We start from the raw sequence: 17,797 nt of genomic DNA, 5'->3' as shown, positions 1-17,797 counted from the left end.
GTCTCTAAATTCCTGAGTTTACTAAATTGACAAGCAATCTTTATAGCTTCAGTAAAGTCGAAACCCACTACCTGACAACCCATTTCTTTGATATCCATCTTCATTCTAAGCAATACTTACTACACCCTTCCTAATTACTGTCATTGCTACAGTCATTGCTGTGGTAACATCTCCAAGTTAAGTTGATACAGCAACAATATTACCACATACAAACATATATGGAGGACATGTGTGATCCACAGGAAGACAATAAAAAATACATCTTTAAAACAATCTACTTTATTTTCAAGTGTCTTAAAACTGTTCCTTCACTTTCTTTGACAAAGCATTAAAATACCTGGGTAATTTACATCAAAATTCTTACATCATTAGCAGCACAAATTCACCTAAATATCAGGCATTACATTGAACAAGATGAAAAACTTGCTGAAAGGCTGTGATTAAGCAGCATTACAGATTCAAAAATTCACTGAAATATGTAAAGATCCAGAAGACAATGAGATTTACTTATGAAGATTTATGAAACTCATGTTGTTATCTGACCATCTTGAAAATAAGCCTGCGGTCATTGTGTTTTATTATTTTTATTTTAATATAGTCCTGTGGCTCCTAGTACAGTGTAGTAGTCTAGAGTCATTGTGTTCCATTGTGGCATTATAGTCCTGTGCTTCCTAGTACAGTGTAGTAGTCTGGAGTCATTGTGTTCCATTGTGGCAGTATAGTCCTGTGCCTCCTAGTACAGTGTAGTACAGTGTAGTGTGGAGTCAGATGATAAACTGGAAAAGACAAAAAAGTCAATTACCAGGGTTTTTCCTCAAGATACAGAATATTAGACTTACATTAAACTTGGGCATAAAAAGGAAAGGAAGTGAAACGCGGCATCTTCCTTTGAAGCTATGTGCGTTCGGGTAAACATTCGCCCATTGTCTCAGATAAGCTGTTTTGATAGCTCCAAACAAGATTGCCTTTACCACAAAGGGCATTTTGAATTCCTTCATGAACAAATATATCAAATTCTCACACAGCTTCCAAATTGACAGAACAAATTGTATTTATACTTAATCTCTATAAGTTTATTGTCTCATCCACCCGAAGGATTGACTCACGTTATCGCCAACTACCTGCCCCAATGACACAAATGTCATCGACAACTGCGATATGCTTGCTACCTGTACAGGAGGTCACGTGATCCGAACGCACATGGTTTCGCAAAGAGCTCGCGTAAAGCCAATTATCCTTTGATCTTGCTCTGCATTTCAGGTCCTTCTCTTATTATGTCCAAGCATCAAATAAACTGCAAAGAAATATTTTATAAAATAAATTTATCAAAAAAAGTGTTGTTGTAAGTTGACGCTCAAGCATACACTGTACCAGTACTGAGGTGGGTTTATGGTGCTTTCTGAAACTCAGGATGGTAGTGCTAGTTCATGTAAGTGGACACGCCATGGGAAGTTTTAGTTGTTCATAGTTAAGTTCATATATTACTATTTCGACAGATGACTCAAAAGAAACAAGAAAAAGGCCCACTTAAAAATTATATAAGAAGGAATAACGCTAGTTCTTCATTTTATTGCCTCACCTTCGTAAGGCATTGGGTAATTGCACATGAAAAGGGAATGGCAAAACTGAAGTAGATGACTGCGTGCAATCTTGCTAGATCTCCAAGAGCGCTTTTAATCTGCAGCGTCAAGGTTCTGAAGCATTTTGTAAAATCTTCACCAGCACATTGCATCGTGATGTGAACAGTGAACAACTGACACAGTCGATACCATATGTGTCCGTCACTTTAGATGTCTCATCCTGAATTCACCGATTAAGTTTGTCAATAGAATCTATAACAAAACCATCTAAGAAAAGTGTCCTGATGTATGGTGAAACTCAGTGTGCAGAACGTTTGATGAAAATTCGGGCTTTTCAGCGTCACCCTTTGCCCACGCCATATAAAAAATTGTTGAGTATAGATGGCGCTGTGCAAGAGGTGAGACTTAGGATTTGTAAGGGACTGACAAGTATCAGCAACAGGTTCACCGCCTGCTTTCTAAGAAGCTCGTGCGAGGAGGGAGAGAGTTCTGGATCCGCAATAGATATGACCAGGGTCCAGGCACTGTTATATATATTACGATATATTGTGATTTCCATTTATTAGAAAGACTCAAGGTCGAGAGCTTCAACGAAGCGTCAATCTGATTGGTTTAAAGTTAAGGAAACAATACAGGAACCGTCCAATGAAATTCTTTTATACAATAATTATTCCTGTTTATTGTTTTAGTAAACAAAGCGAAGAGACAATGTCTACACAGTCGCTGGTAAGTTTTATTTTTTATTCAAATCTGAAATTCTGTAGCAAGTTCTATGTAAGCCCACACTGCGCCTTTTTATCCGTCATTCATGATTTTTTATGTGATTAATTCATATTTTAAATGAAATTCTTAAAAATTTCTTGTCACATGACGATTTGCTGATCATTCTGGTAATGGTACAAATGAAGTTTACATTACAAACTACCAAATAAAGATACAGAATTCTAGTATCCCGTTAACACGATTTCTTTAATTAGTACCACCAGCGTGTACGCTGGCGGTACTCATGGTTTTAGTCCCGACCCGTCTCGTCCGGCTCCGCCGGCTCCGTTGGCTCCGCCGGCTCCGCCGGCTCCGCGTACTGGCGCCGGATACAAGTCACCGTTACCGCTTCTCCTCCTAGACCGCAATGACCCCTGTCCCCATCTCTTGGATTTAGGTCACATATAACCTCAACTTGAACCCCCAGGTTTTTTTGTCTCAGTCGGTGCATTGACCTGGGCGTGACGCTAGTTGAAATGCACCCATGTCAAAATTTTTGAAAATTCAATGCCAATTATCTACCCTACGGAAGGAATTATGGGAAAATTTTCTACAGACGGCTTTCCAAAAGTCATATGTGTAGATTTCAAATATGCCCTTGGATTAGATCTTTGACCTTTATTTCAAGGTCAAATGGGCCAAAATTTTCAAAAAAATGAAATTTTTTACGAAAAAAAAATATTATTTGCACTGTTATTCAGACACTACACAGACTTAACCAATAATTATATTGGAAAGTGTTACCCTTTGGGTCATCTTTCATCTCCATGAATTTGGGGTCAATCAGTGCATTTTCACGGGAGTAGCGGCCATAAAATATGTAACTCAGAATTGTAACATTTAGTCCCTTATATCTCCAAAACTGGCAGAGATAGGTCAATAGTTATTATTTAAGTTGAATAGGAAGTCATTTACTTGCAATCTAGATGTGACCTTGAAATTGACCTTTGACCTACTTTTCACCATGAACTGAACTTTGCAAATTTTTGTTCCCTTTTATCTCCAAAACTGGCAGAGATAGGTCAATAGTTACTATTAAAGTTGAATAGGAAGTCATATACTGGCTATCTAAGTGTGACCTTGAAATTGACCTTTGACCTACTTTTTACCATGAACTTAACATTGCAAATTTTGGTTCCGTTTAATCTCCAAAACTGGCAGAGATAGGTCCATAGTTACAATTGAGCTTGAATAGGAAGTCATTAGAGGCAATTTACTCTGATCTTGAAATTGACATTTGACCTACTTTTCATCATGAATTGAAGTTTACCAATTTTCGTTCCCTTATAATTCCAAAACTGGCAGAGATAGGTCCATAGTTTCTGTTAAAGTTGAATAGGAAGTCGCATACTGGCAATTTAACAGTGACCTTAAAATTGACCTTTGACCTACTTTTCACCATGAATTGAACTTTGACAATTTTCTTTCCCTTTTATCTCCAAAACTGGCAGAGATAGGTCTATAGTCACTATTGAATTTGAATAGGAAGTCATATACTGACAATTTACTGTGACCTTAAATTTGACCTTTGACCTACTTTTTACCATGAACTGAACTTTGCAAATTTTTGTTCCCTTTTATCTGCAAAACTGGCAAAGATACACCCATAGTTACTATTGAATTTGAATAGAAAGTCATTAGAGGCAATTTATTGTGACCTTAAAATTGACCTTTGACCTACTTTTCACCATGAATTGAAGTTTACAAAATTTTGTTCCCTTATATCTCCAAAACTGGCAGAGATAGGTCCATAGTTACTATTGAACTTGAATAGGAAGTCATATACTGGCAATCTATGTGTGACCTTGAAATTGACCTTTGACCTACTTTTCATCATGAATTGAACTTTGCAGATTTTCTTTCCCTTTTATCTCCAAAACTGGCAGAGATAGGTCCATAGTCACTATTGAACTTGAATAGGAAGTCATATACTGACAATTTACTGTGACCTTAAATTTGACCTTTGACCTACTTTTAATTTATATTGCAGATGATAGCTGATATGGAAAATGAAATAAATAAAGAAGAACAGTGTGCTCGTAAGTTGTGTGCGTGTTTCACTGTTTGTATAATCAGACTGTATGTATTTTATAGTACAACAGGCCTAAAACTACTCTTGCAATTTTTTGTTGTTATATAGATAAAAAAAAATTTAATTTGTTCATAATAAGAAAGTAAGATATCCTATTCTTTATTTACATTAATTAAGTGATCAGTTTGAATGTCTGTAATGTTAATATCAAAAACTATATATTGATAGTATTTCTTTCTATTTTACTTTGAACAGCCAAGGCCACTGTAAGAGTTTTCTTAACAAACAACTATTTAAAGGCCAAAGTGGTGGGCAGGGGAACTGCCCTCGGGGGATGGGACCCCCAGAAAGGTGTGAACCTGTCAAGGTTCACTGATATGGGGGTGCCATCCCTCAGGGCAGAGTTTCTCCTGCCCAAGGGCTCAAATATAGAATGGAAATTCATTAAGCCACAAAATGTAAGTATGAGACTTTTTTTTTTTTTTACAAAAATAATGATCTCAGGTAAAAATGATTTTCTTTAAAATTGAAAAAGAAAATTTAAAGTCTGATACATTTAAGTACTTATTAAAACTTTCATTCCTTTCTTCTAGTGTATTTGATTTATCAGTGATTGCATATATTAGTAAACATTTTATTTTTCAGTTTAGACATTAACATATCTTTAAGTTATTTATTTGTTTGTTTTTTCATTCATTCATTCATTCTTTAAATTTATTCAGCCTTACCACACTGGGTCTGGCTGGACATGGGAGCCTGAACCCTTTAGGAACAGGTGCCTCCAGGTGACCACTAAGGACAGCATGGAAGTGACCTGTACTTGGGGAGAACTGGACATGAAATAAAAGGTGCTTGAACTCGTAATTCTCGTAACCTTTTAAATCTGTCATGTACAACATTTGGAAATAAAAGATTACTTGATCTCACTATCCTATAAAAAAAACTGTAGAAAAATGATGAAATGGTCCTTTAATATTGTCAAATACATTAAAGACTTTATTTTAGTGTATATCATAACTTGTAAATAATAAATAAATATGCCATCTTATTCCAGAGTGGGACTACATGTACAAGCCTGAAGTCCACACAAGTGGTAAGTCCACACCATTGCTTTATTCAATCAACTTGACGGATTTTTTATCTTTTAGGAAGGATTCATGAAATAAAATTACAACAACATCTTGACTCTCAGGGTGCAAGTCTGGACCCTCAGGGGCTGTTGGCAATGAATTTGGAGACCTAGCTAATGTGCACTAACTCCATGGAAACTCTCACTGAATACAATCAGATTAACAGACTAACACGCTTCTCTCTGTCTCCAACATACTCCAACATACATAAATGGTATTACTTAAAATTCAATTCTGTTCTTTCAGGTGATACCAAAGAAGAGAATAATGTAGCAATTGTTAAGACCCAAAGCATTGAGGAATTAGGTAAGGCTGGAATCATAGTAAAATAATAACATTCATCATCATCATCATTTAGAGCCTATAGTGTTCCACTGTTGGACAAAGGCCTCAGCATGCTTTTGCCATTGTTTCCTATCCTGAGCCTCAGATTTCCAGTTTGGCCAAGGTTTCTTCTTCCAAGACTTCCAGTAGTCATCTAATTCATCCCTCCATCGTTTGACTGGCCTTCCTCTTTTTCTTTGTCCAATAATAACATTATGAATTTTAATATACTTGCACACACACATACACTAACAAACACACATACACATGCACATACACACCACAAGCATGTTGCTTATGCAAAGTCTATTTTTTAGCATACTTATGAAGATAATTTATTTATTTTTAAGTTAGTTAAATCTTTGAATGTGTCTTCATCAAAGTGTAATGGGCCTACTGAATCCCTTTTGAACATGCACAGATATGGAATGTTAAGTTTGTATTTTTAAATTATAAAATATTATTAAAATATCATTTTTTTCTTTAGCTGATATCAAAGACACAAAGAGTGTGTCAGATGCTGAGGGCAGCGAGGAGAGAGGTAAGACAGTAAGGTCAATTTAACAGGTGTTCATTTAACACACTTAAAAAATTTACACACACACAAACAGGCTTTCAGACACAAACAGGGGCAAATTGAGGCTGTCTTCTGGGTCTTCCGCAAGATGGTTAGAAGTTAACATTGATGGGGATTTAATTTTTTGTCAGAAGACAGACCACAATGGAGGATGGATCAACAAATATAATTTGCAAGACTGTCAGAAAATCTCTCAAGACCCGCCCCTTACAAACATTGTGTTTTTATTCCCTGTTCAGTGATCTAAATCTTTGAATACATCTTTGACTATGGTATTGAATCCTTGTTGTGCATGGGCATGGAATGTTGAATTTGTGTTCCATTTTTTCCTTCAGTTGATGTCAAAGACACAACAACTACTGTGACAGAGCTCGTGAAGGAGAGAGGTAAGATAGAATAGAATAGGTCAATAGAACAGGTATCAATTTATGACACTGATGACATGTGATTGTGCATGTACACACACACACACACACACACACACACACACACATTCACACACACCAAAAGGTACTGTACTTGCATGCATGTTGCACAAGCAAAGTCTGGCCTTTGACAGACTTAAGGAGATACTTTATCTTCTGAAAAATTAATGCTTTTGCTGTGTAAAGATTGAACACATACACCCCATTTCCATAGATTTTTAGATTGATCTATCCCTGTGGGGAGTCTCACTAGATTACTGTCAGCTTGGCCGGCTTAAGCGTCTGACTGCCCCGCCTACTAAAAGCTGTAAGGGGTTAATTAACTTTGGTGCACGCTCGTCTGACTGCAATTTATCATGAACCCCCAGGGAGTTAGGTTGATCTAAATTTTAATCCCTGGATTGATCTAAATCTCTGGGAATACACCCATAGTGTTGTTTGAAAATTCAATTCTGTCCTTTCACTTGATACCAAACTGAAAGACAAGAACAAAGTAACACTTGTAAAGACCCTAAGTATTGAGCAGATAGGTAAGACAGGAATCTCAGTAAAATAGTTATGACTTTTAATATACTTATGAAACATGCATGCACACACACACATACACTAACAAACACACATACACGCACATACATACCACAAGCATGCTGCTCAAGCAAAGTCTTTAGCATACTTAAGAAGATGATTTATTTTTAAGTCATTTAAATATTTGAATGTGTCTTCCATAAATTGTAATACTGAATCCTATCTGAACATGCACAGATATGGAATGTTAAGTTTTTATTTGATATCATTTTTTCTTTAGCCAATATCAAAGACACAAAGAGTGTGTCAGATGCTGAGGGCATCAAAGAAAAAGGTAAGACAATAAGTTTAGGACAATTTAATGGGAATTCATTTAATACACTTAAAAATGTAAACACACACAGATGGACTTTAGGGGGGAGACTCTCATGCACAAACACTGAGTTCAAATTCACTGTTCAGTGATCTAAATCTTTGAATGGGTTTTCGACTATGTTAAATAATGTATTGAATTCTTGTTGTGCACAGGTATGAAATGTTTAATTTGTTTTCCTGTTTTTCTTCAGTCAGTATCAATGACACAACAACTGTGAAAGCAGACGTGAAGGAGAGAGGTAAGACAGTTGGGTCAATAGAATAGTAGGGTCAATATTTATTACACTGATGGAATGTGATTGTGCATGTACACACGCACACACACACACACACACACACACTCCTTATGTTGTGCCAACACAGTTTGTGCTTTTGGCCAGATTAAAATGATACTTGGCAATTTTGTTTATTCCAAATACTGGTAAAAGTGTTTCATTGAAGCTTCATACATGAATATGATGTTGCACTGACTTATTGAACATTTTATACTTTTGCCTCTTAGTAAGTAATATTGTATTATACATTTTAGCTCCAAAGAATAGCGGCCCATCTAGGTGGAGGAGGGTATTGAATCTGTTCACGTCTTGCTTCAGACAGAGGGCACGAACATAAATGGTTATTATTATTATTATTATTATTATTATTATTATTAATTAAATAATTCTAAACACTTCAGACATTAAGAAATGAAGAAAAGTCAACAGTATTTTTAAAAGAATAGATTTATTATACATTTACAGAGAAGTTCTTTTTGTTTGTCTCTTTGTTTTGATGGTATCATAACTAAGTAAGCTTTCAGTTTTTTAGAGGAAAATTATGTCAAACAGTACATGAAAGCAGTAATTATATGATAGTAGCAAAGAGCTGGTGGTTGTAGAGTTACTGTCAACATCTATTTACACTATATTTAACTGAATACACATTTTAACTGAATAATATTTTAATATTTTCAACTTTTATTTTTCAGGGTCGTCAATGCAGAACTATCATTGCCTCTGTAGAAGCCAGTTAAAACCTGCAAAATGTCATTCTCTTAATTTTTCAATAAGATATTAAATTTTTGTAATCAAATGAGTTTTGTTTTTCTTTCTTTTCTTAATTGAGGGTACCATTAGGGAGGGGTGATCACAGTTCACAGGAAATAAAATCATTAATTTACAAATCACAGTAAACAAAACTTTATGTATATCACACCAACAATGCTAGTTGAAAATCCTGAAAATTACAAGACTTTATTTCACGAAGGGCAAAGAACAAAAAGCCGCATTTACGAGCCACAGGAATGAGGTGCTTCATGGATCATGCTAAATAATATGGACATTTCACACATCTCAGGGAAATAAAAAGTGGCTTTAACTGGTAACAAAATACCCAGTGGGACTCTTTTAATTAATTTTTTTATCAGATTCTTTTTTCAGTTTTTTTCTATTAAACCAAAGAAATAAACAATACATGGTACAAACTTTTAACTTCATTCAAATACATTCATGAACACTCATGCTCGCACACATATACCCTACCATATGGTTCAATTACGGACAACACTTTCGGTTTTATATTCCAGTATTTTCATGTTTAAATCCAATAGATATAGGCCTATAGTTAAAACTCCTAGGAATTCACTTGAAAAGTAAACTTGCTTTAGGCAAAAGCGGCTTTCTAGATCACTTGCAACTTTTACAGATAATGAGCCCGTTTTAATTAACTCTTATACGTGTAACATTGAGAGTATTTTTAAAACCTTTATTGCATCTGGTGGCTACAGTGGAGGAACGGGGAAAACACTCCAACGTTATTAGCGCCACCGGTAAAATAATTGAGAGAGATCTCTCCCAACTGGATGATATCTTGAAAGACAGAATGGAGAAAACAACAAAACGAATTGTGGGGATCCCACCCACCAAAAAAGTTCTCTTTTCAAATTTTTTATCCAGCAGACTTCTGACTTTTAAGGGCAGTAAATGGTTTTAAGTAGTTTTTTGTCTCTCTTTAATTCCACTTTTAGGCCTAGTTCATAATGTTTTTTATTGTCCAGTGTTTTATCTTAGTTTTATCTCTCAAAGGATAACAATTGCCGATATTTATATCTAAATATTTTTATTGGCTTAATAAATACTTACTTTATCTTATCTTAGTTGTACTATTGCTATAGCCATGTTAAATGTAGGCCTATTATCATAAAAAGTACTGTAAATAGCGGCAACTTTCTTTTTTAACACAATTCCTTTTCTGTCATTTTTCAAAATGATTAAAGGATTTAAAATCTTTTAAAACACCCTGCTGCGGTACGATATTTTTATCTCTTTTACACACAGTACGCTTTGAAATATGTGCTCGAAGTAGCTAAATCTCTTTACTTTTCTCGTCCCAAAAACGTTACCAACGCTCTCAGATCAGGTCTATCCTTTTAAAATAAAATGATCTATTGTATAAAATATAACATGAGTAAAACATGAGTAAAACCATAACGCCATACTTAAATCAAAATTCTCCCCCCCCCATACGCCCCCTTTCTACTGATACCATACAAACTCAGCGTGTGTAGGAGTGTGAAAACTAACGTAGATCAAGTTCACGGATAGGATATGCCATGTAAGGGGAGATAGGTTATATCCTTTTGCGTTTCTTTATTCTGTCAATTTTGAGAAGAAATATCAGTGTCTTGTATTACATTTAGTCAATATAAATTTTAAAAAAGTCAATTTTCCTCCCTCTATCACGTAATTCGTCAGATGTAATAAAATACAGCATTTCCCCAGAAAACCTTTACCCCCATTTGTGTGAATGCAATGTGCCGTCTGCAGAGTTCAGCGTCTGCCACCACGCTGGATGCTTCGCGCATCCCGGGAGCTGAACAGTTAACGCGGTCTGAAAAATTTTAGGGAGAGTCAGATGAAATAGAGAGGGACCGTGGCATGTATAAAGTTCTACGTGTTGAAGCTGGAGATGTGGGCTAGTTTAACTCTTTTCTTTAAAAGTTCTCAATATACTCTGCCTTTCACCAACCCTATGCAACCGAAATATTTTGCTGGCATCTTGATACATTTTCCACTTCTGTCTCCCCCGTAAAACGGTCCATACTAAAAATTCAATAATCGTATGGCAATTTTATACAGGCAATTGACCTACTTTTATACCCATGCAGCAATCAACGAGTTTTATGGCTGTGGAGTGAAAACGTGATACACGTCAGTGATATAAAAAAATTTATTTCTAATTACACAATTTACGATCAGTGCATATGACTCAAAAGTGTTCCGATTTGTGAGCTTAAGGGGACATTACTTTTTGAAAGTAATGAAAAAATTGGAAACAAGCCAAAATCAGAAAAAAAATCATTTTTTCTCTTATATGCAAATTAGGTTCCTTGAAGTAATATAAGACTGGCCGGAAGTAATGTTCATATCAGAGATTTGTAATGATGATGATCTTAATGATAATAAATGATGCTTAAAAAATCTTATTAAAGTTTTCAGTTGTCATCTGGTGTGAAAGAATTTTTTTCTGCACTAACACAATCTTTTCACAAGTGAAAAATAGATAGTAAACTGCATACGTCTCAGCTTTTGGGTGAAAATCGCACGCCTTAGATATTAGGTGATGATTATGATGTAAAAATATGCGTGTCTAAGGCTTCCATTAAAATTTTGACTGCATTTCTATTTATCTGGTTCGACAAAGGTGACTTTTACATGGATATTTTCTTTCTCTTTTTTAAAGCGAAAACTAGGCATAAAAGTCAAAATATTTAGATGTAAAAAGATTTCAAAGTTTAAAATCTTCTTGGTCACTCGTCGTGGTGGTTCACGGGGAAATTTTAAGACATCTTACATTTGTATAAATTGATAACCATCCGATTACGCGCTTTTTAATGATATTCGTGATACACAAGTAAATTACGCTCAAACTTAAAACCGCCTTGACTTGTGGCAAAATTACATTTTACATTAGACAATTAAATTTTTGGCTTGTGTCAAATTGTGTTTTTTTTTTTTTTTTTTTGTCTTCTCTTACTGTTTAAGTGCGGAAAATAGGCCTGTTTGTTGTAAATAAGCTCAAGTTTAATATAAGCAACAAGTAAAGTCTTGAGTCGTTATTCTCACAACATTTGGATTTTTTACCTACTTAATTTTTTAAACAAAGTCAAGTTGTTACGTTGTCTATGATTAAACTAACAAACAACACATTCCATACATAGATATACTTAATAAACCTGTGCAGCTGCCATTACTTAAATTTCTCATGTCTAGGAAACTCGCTGATGTAAAGAATATGTGTACTTATTTAAATACAGGTGTATATGTGCTTGTCTAGATAAGGTAATCTACATGTAGAGGAAGAAGAAGGTCTTTTTGATATTTCGGCTACACGTAAGACCTGACGAAACACCCCTTGATGTCTTTAATTTTGTCTACGTGTACTTTGTGATAGCCCTGTAAAAATATAAGCATGATTTAATTATGAATTTTCGAAAAAAAAACTAGTAGAATACTACGCAAAAATAAGTTAATACAAAAGAAACAAATATGATTGATATATCACTCCAAAACTTTTGCTGTTTCTTTCGACAGGATTTGATACGAGGCGGTATATCTATACTACACTAAAGGCATTTTTTTTTTTTGTATCGAAATACTCTAGATGCAGCAGAATCATCATATCAAAAACACCAAAAAAGCGATAACTCATATCCACCGGAGAAGTGTATTTTCATTTTATTACCGTTATTAGATTATAAATTTAATTCTCATGCCTAGATTACATTTGAAAAGCGTACTGCGCGATGAAATCGTAAACGATTTTCCATGCTTTTTTTTTTAATTTTATTTTGCATCGTAAGTGGCTACGGGCTACGGGCTACGGCGAATACGTTTACATTACAAAACAGTGTTGCTTTTTACACAGATAATAAGGAATTTAATCTCGAGCTGGTCCAACCATTGTACTTTATATCTGCTCATTAATGACAAAATCCCCGCAATACTACTGGTACACAACAAGTAGACTGTCCTGTAGGTAGCTGCAAATCAGTCAATGGTACACAATGCTTTAAGGACTTCTTTAAAGACTTCTGCTGCTGTTACACAGAGACGAAGTAAATATAAAACATTGATGCATGTATCAGACTATCTCAAAAATAGATTATTTACTAGAATAAAATTTTATTTATCATTACTTTTACATTAGACTGAGGTCTCGGTTTTATTCTACCGGATTCCATTGCTGACAAAATCAATACTGGAGAAGACGTAAAGCGGTTATATTGACGTAGATAAAGATATTAAATCCTAACTTGAGCTTTAACTAAAGCGTTTTACGTAACAGACAAGGGGTTAAACTGAACAGATGAACAGGTCCAATAGTGCTGTATCATCCTCACCGATCTTCTCTTGATGGATGACAGCCTGGCCCTTGTGAAAAATATTGAGTTGTTCCCACAGAAAAACGTAAAGCGTGTGCTGGGGTTGCCAGACACCTTTTTTTCTAGACCTTCTTCATGCCATTTTCTTTAGTTTTTTTTCTTTTACAGATCTTGTATCAGTGCTCCAACTTGAACATTCCCGGGCCCATCATAATGCGTTGATAAAAAACGAATAAAGCAATGAAAGATTGGTGAGGGCACTTTCTACAATAAAACACCAACACTAAAAGTAATAATTAAAGATACTGAAATTTCTGCTCATTGTTTTTTCCCCGTCATTCGTCTTTGTCTAAGTCATCGTTTTTTGCATTGTCTTCAAATATTCATGAAGCCCATATTTTGGGAGAGGGGCAACTGCCGCAATGAAGCCCACGTAATCCTCTAGCTAATTTCATTTACAAGCACACTTACCACATCGTCACCATGATAACAATATAAACTCTTTCTGTAAAATAGCAAAATTTCTGTCCACACAAACAACTGATTTTGCAAGAATGAAAACATCAATTGAATAACATGACTATAAACCAATGTTATGAGATATGGTATGTTTAACCTGAAGCTAGGGGATGAACAAGGACAGTGAGAAGTCATTCTCCGTAATGGGTTCCTGACCACTTCTCTAGGTCCAACCTTATCAGTAAAATACGTCAGGGGGTGTTCCATGTCAAGTAAGTGTCTCGTCTGTCAAGCTGCAGGCAAATATGACATCAGTGCAAACACTGAATCGCTGAGAAGGAGAAGGGAGGTGGGGGTGGGGGGGGGGGGGGGGGCAACGAGAAATTTACTCACTTGAAGTTGGCCTAGGACTGACTGGGGTCACGGTCCTCGATGCCATGTATCAAGAACTTGTTTATAAATATGTAAGGCGTAAAGAAATGAACAGGGCCCAGCATCCTCTTCTCCGCTAAGAACTGACGTGGCTGAAAATGTAAGGGCGGGGTGGGTGAGGGGAGTAAGCTCTATACTCCCCCTCCCCCCCCCCCCCCCCCCCCCCCCCCCCCCGGCAAACATTTTTCTCAGCCTACGGTACTTATCATAAAGAAATAAATAAATTTTGGTTTTGAGTACGTGTGGGCTGGAAATGACATTTATTTTTTGGAAAACTTTGCAGGCCAGACTGGACTGTCTTCGTGCAAGATCGATAAGTTTCAAAACATTTCTAAACCGAAATCATAACGCTGGAAATATTCATAATATACGCATCTGCTTTCTCTAAATTTCGTTGTTTACATCACAGGCTGATGATAAAAAAGGTAGACATGAGGACATTTTTAAATGTGAACGTAGATTATGTGTTGTACTAATATGCGGGTATAGAGTAGACACCGAAACTACACTGGGTTTATTTGTCACAGAAAATCAATGTATGTATTAAAACGGCCAATACATTACCTTTAAAGTAGTTTTTAATACTTCTAGTTATTATCTATTTTGACCTGGGATTTAACATATGTATTTCACTGCGAACTTCATTTATTATCGTGTATTTATTTCTTATTTTGTTTATTTTGTGGGTAATTATCCTGTGCCCTATTCCCTTTTTCTTTCAATCCGGGTCAACACACTCCATGCCATAGAGTTGCTGTGTACATGTAACTGAAGGATAGCCTTTGGAGTCTACAATACAAAGTAAAATGTGTCCCTCAAAACAGGTGAGACTACATAGCTATACTGGCGCAGAGCAGACTTGCATTTTTTGGGGATTTCAAACTCTTTCCTTTGCTCTCAATCTTCTAAACATCTAAACTGAACAGTCCTCCTGCTGACAATCTCCAACCGCAAGCGTAGCTTGGACTTATTTTTAACATGACTAAAAAAATGCCTGCTTGTATAGAAATGCAAGACCGAGACTTTTTAATTTAAACACGGGCACCCTAAACTGTAAAAGATATCTGTTTTTTGCACATGCCTATACACTGTATTTACTCATTAATGACGCCTAATTTTAATTTACTCATTTAAATAATCCCGGGGATATACGGCGTATTCATTGTTCGACAGCTGTACTTGATCACCAGTATGATGATTGACGTTTGTTTATATAACTGCCAATCAAGCCATCCACTTCTAATAGCTTTGATTGGCACCTCTCAATCACAGAAAGTAAAAGCTCCTTTGCAGGATGATTGTGATTGACGTTTGTTTAACTAATCGTCAATCGAGCTGTCAAATTTGACAGCTTTGATTGACACCTATCAATCACAGGAGATAAAAGTTCTTTGGCGGTATGGATGTGATTGACGTATGTTTACTCAAACTGTCAAATTTGACAGCTTTGATTGATATCTATCAATCTTTTATTCTACAAAGAAATTGTAGGAGCCGTCCGCACTGGACAAATTCCCCCAGGACTGGAATTTTTAAGAAAATAATAAGAAAATAATAAAGCTTGATGAAAGTATTGATCAAATAGGTCCATGATCATTAATATAAAGCGTGTTATTATATACAGGTAAAATTTTACAAGGAATTAGCTTCTTAGATAGAGATAGCTTCTCGATCCTGGACAACGTCTCCACGTGAATTCCCAGAGAAAAAAACATCGCCTGCAGGGGCCTCAAGTACGATTACCACTGTTATTTGGAACTCTTTTTTCATATAAATGAAATTAATGACATATGGACACTTTTGAAATAAGTGAATTCAGTACAAAAAGTTCCGAGTATTTAAAAAAATTATTATGAGACTCCGAAGATATTATAAGAAAAATGATCATATCAGCGCCCTCTATCATTTATCACTGTCTTCACTAGCACAATACGATGAAATTCATGGACAACGTCACAATCATGTTGAGAAAGTTTGAGGTCAAATACTGTAGCATAATCACTGTTGTAACTCAACTTCCTCTATTCTCCCTGACCATTACATAGGCCTACCTGTCAACATGGACAATTGCCAGAGAGGAACATTCCCGCGCAAGACCTACGTCCCCCACCCCGAAACACACACACACACACACACACACACACACACACACACAATTAACTTTTATGCTTAGGAAAATAACGCCTCGGTTAGAAATGTGTTGTTAGCAGTTTGCTATAGTAGAATGCTTTAACTACACAAAATGATACAGGAAAATCAAATCTGCAATTAAGAAAGTCATTCAATGTTTCAAGAGGTTCATCAGATTGGTCATACTAACAGCCTGTTTTAATCAATAATTTAAATAAGTCAATTTTTGCGCTCCGTTTCAGTCTCCGTTATGTTGCTTTCATCGGGGATTCAGCTTATTGCACACCTCAGGTAGAGGTGACACTCACGTCGTTAGCCTAGCTTTGTTACTGGGACATTTTTGAAACATTGTTGATATTTCTTTATGAAGTCTCAAATATCTCACTTCGAAAAGAAATTCATTTTTTCTTAATTTAAAAAGCAAATTATCATTCTGTCCTTCAAACTGCAATCTGTACAACTCTCTTTTTTTAGCCCATTACCTATGGGGATAGTTCTGCAAAAGCACTAAATCCCATTCATTAGCATTTCTTATGTTTTCTGATGTATTCTGGATAATTGCACAAATAGGCCCTAATACATAAATGAAAATGTGCAACATTTCGTGCAAGTTGGCAAACATACTTAATGTGATAATCGCCGACAGTTTGTGTAGTTCAAAAATAGCAAAATTTGACTTCACGTAAATTCTGTCGACACTGAGTAGAGATTTTACGTCGTTTTTTCACGCGCCATTACGTTGCTTGTGTGTAAAAACGCTAATTTCAATGAAAAATGCCTATAATTTCTTTCTATTTTAATCTTTTAAAATTTCAATTTCAAGACATGACAGACAAGTATGTAAGCTTCAATTTTATTCATTGGGACAACATTGCAGAGGAAGAATTTGATAGAGTAAATCAGCGCTAAATTATAACGCCACGATGATTTTCTCGCATAACGTCAGCATAACATTTGCTGGAACTTATTTTGATTTTAGTTCATTTCGTAGAGTTGACGATTTGCCAGTTTATTTTCGGGTGCTGCGTTTTTAGTAATGGCGCTCTTTCTCATTAGACATCATCTTGGAATTCGAAGTCCATCTTTGTGAATTACTATAGTTGAAACATAGGGTAGGCCTAGTTACATAAGTAGAAAAAATAAATCTGAACAGGTTTTTTTAGAGGCAAAAGTTGTGAAAGTTTGTATAACCTGGTGTGTTCAAGTTAAAGGACACTGGTTAACACCCGAACGCACTCAAAACTCAATTTCCTAAACCTTTTATAGGCTACCATCATCCATACCCTCCCCCCATCATTTTTGTGCCGTTTTTTTTTCAACATATTTCCTTTTAATCCAACTTTCTCTATTGAATTGTTCGTCGACATCTAATTTAAACTAAAATGTCATATTGTCATTTTCAATAGCTTACTAGGTAATTTCTTTATGAACTTTTTATCCCCCCTCCCCGCCTCGCGTTATGTCTTCACTAACACAATGAGGTGATATTTTGTGGAATCCGTCACAATCATGGTTGAGACAGCATCAGAATCAAAACACTGCAGTCTCTTTCGTAAGGTCTGTTTGGTCAAACATAGCAAAAACTGCTCAGATATTCAAATCAGTGGACCTTATTGAGTCATATCAAGAAAGCCAGTGACCCACATAATGTCGTTTCAATTTGGGGTTGATAAGGATCTGAAGT

The 17,797-nt window shown here is 35.7% G+C and overlaps 3 protein-coding genes and 1 long non-coding RNA gene across 6 annotated transcripts in view; 2 read left to right on the top strand and 2 right to left on the bottom strand.

The window, feature by feature from the left end:
* LOC147762101 (uncharacterized) overlaps positions 1-17,797 on the bottom strand; it is a 214,773-nt gene that overhangs the window by 65,505 nt on the left and 131,471 nt on the right. The gene's annotated exons all lie outside the window — the stretch shown is intronic.
* Positions 1-17,797, bottom strand: part of LOC106176769 (uncharacterized) — a 226,984-nt gene that overhangs the window by 118,562 nt on the left and 90,625 nt on the right. The gene's annotated exons all lie outside the window — the stretch shown is intronic.
* On the top strand, positions 1,962-5,219 carry LOC147762107 (uncharacterized). The gene is made up of 5 exons (XM_087010509.1): positions 1,962-1,978; positions 2,270-2,306; positions 4,333-4,381; positions 4,630-4,832; positions 5,097-5,219. The coding sequence occupies exons 1-5, from the start codon at positions 1,962-1,964 to the stop codon at positions 5,217-5,219; spliced, it is 429 nt and encodes a 142-aa protein (XP_086866635.1).
* LOC147762106 (uncharacterized) lies at positions 7,650-8,801 on the top strand. Its single transcript, XR_015334181.1, has 3 exons — positions 7,650-7,969; positions 8,260-8,345; positions 8,698-8,801. It is a non-coding gene; the product is annotated as an uncharacterized LOC147762106 (long non-coding RNA).

The sequence above is a fragment of the Lingula anatina genome, chromosome 4 (assembly GCF_051362555.1).
Source record: "Lingula anatina isolate TDL-2025a chromosome 4, LinAna3.0, whole genome shotgun sequence".
In the NCBI taxonomy this organism is placed as follows: domain Eukaryota; kingdom Metazoa; phylum Brachiopoda; class Lingulata; order Lingulida; family Lingulidae; genus Lingula; species Lingula anatina.
This window is presented reverse-complemented; position numbering and strand designations above follow the sequence as displayed.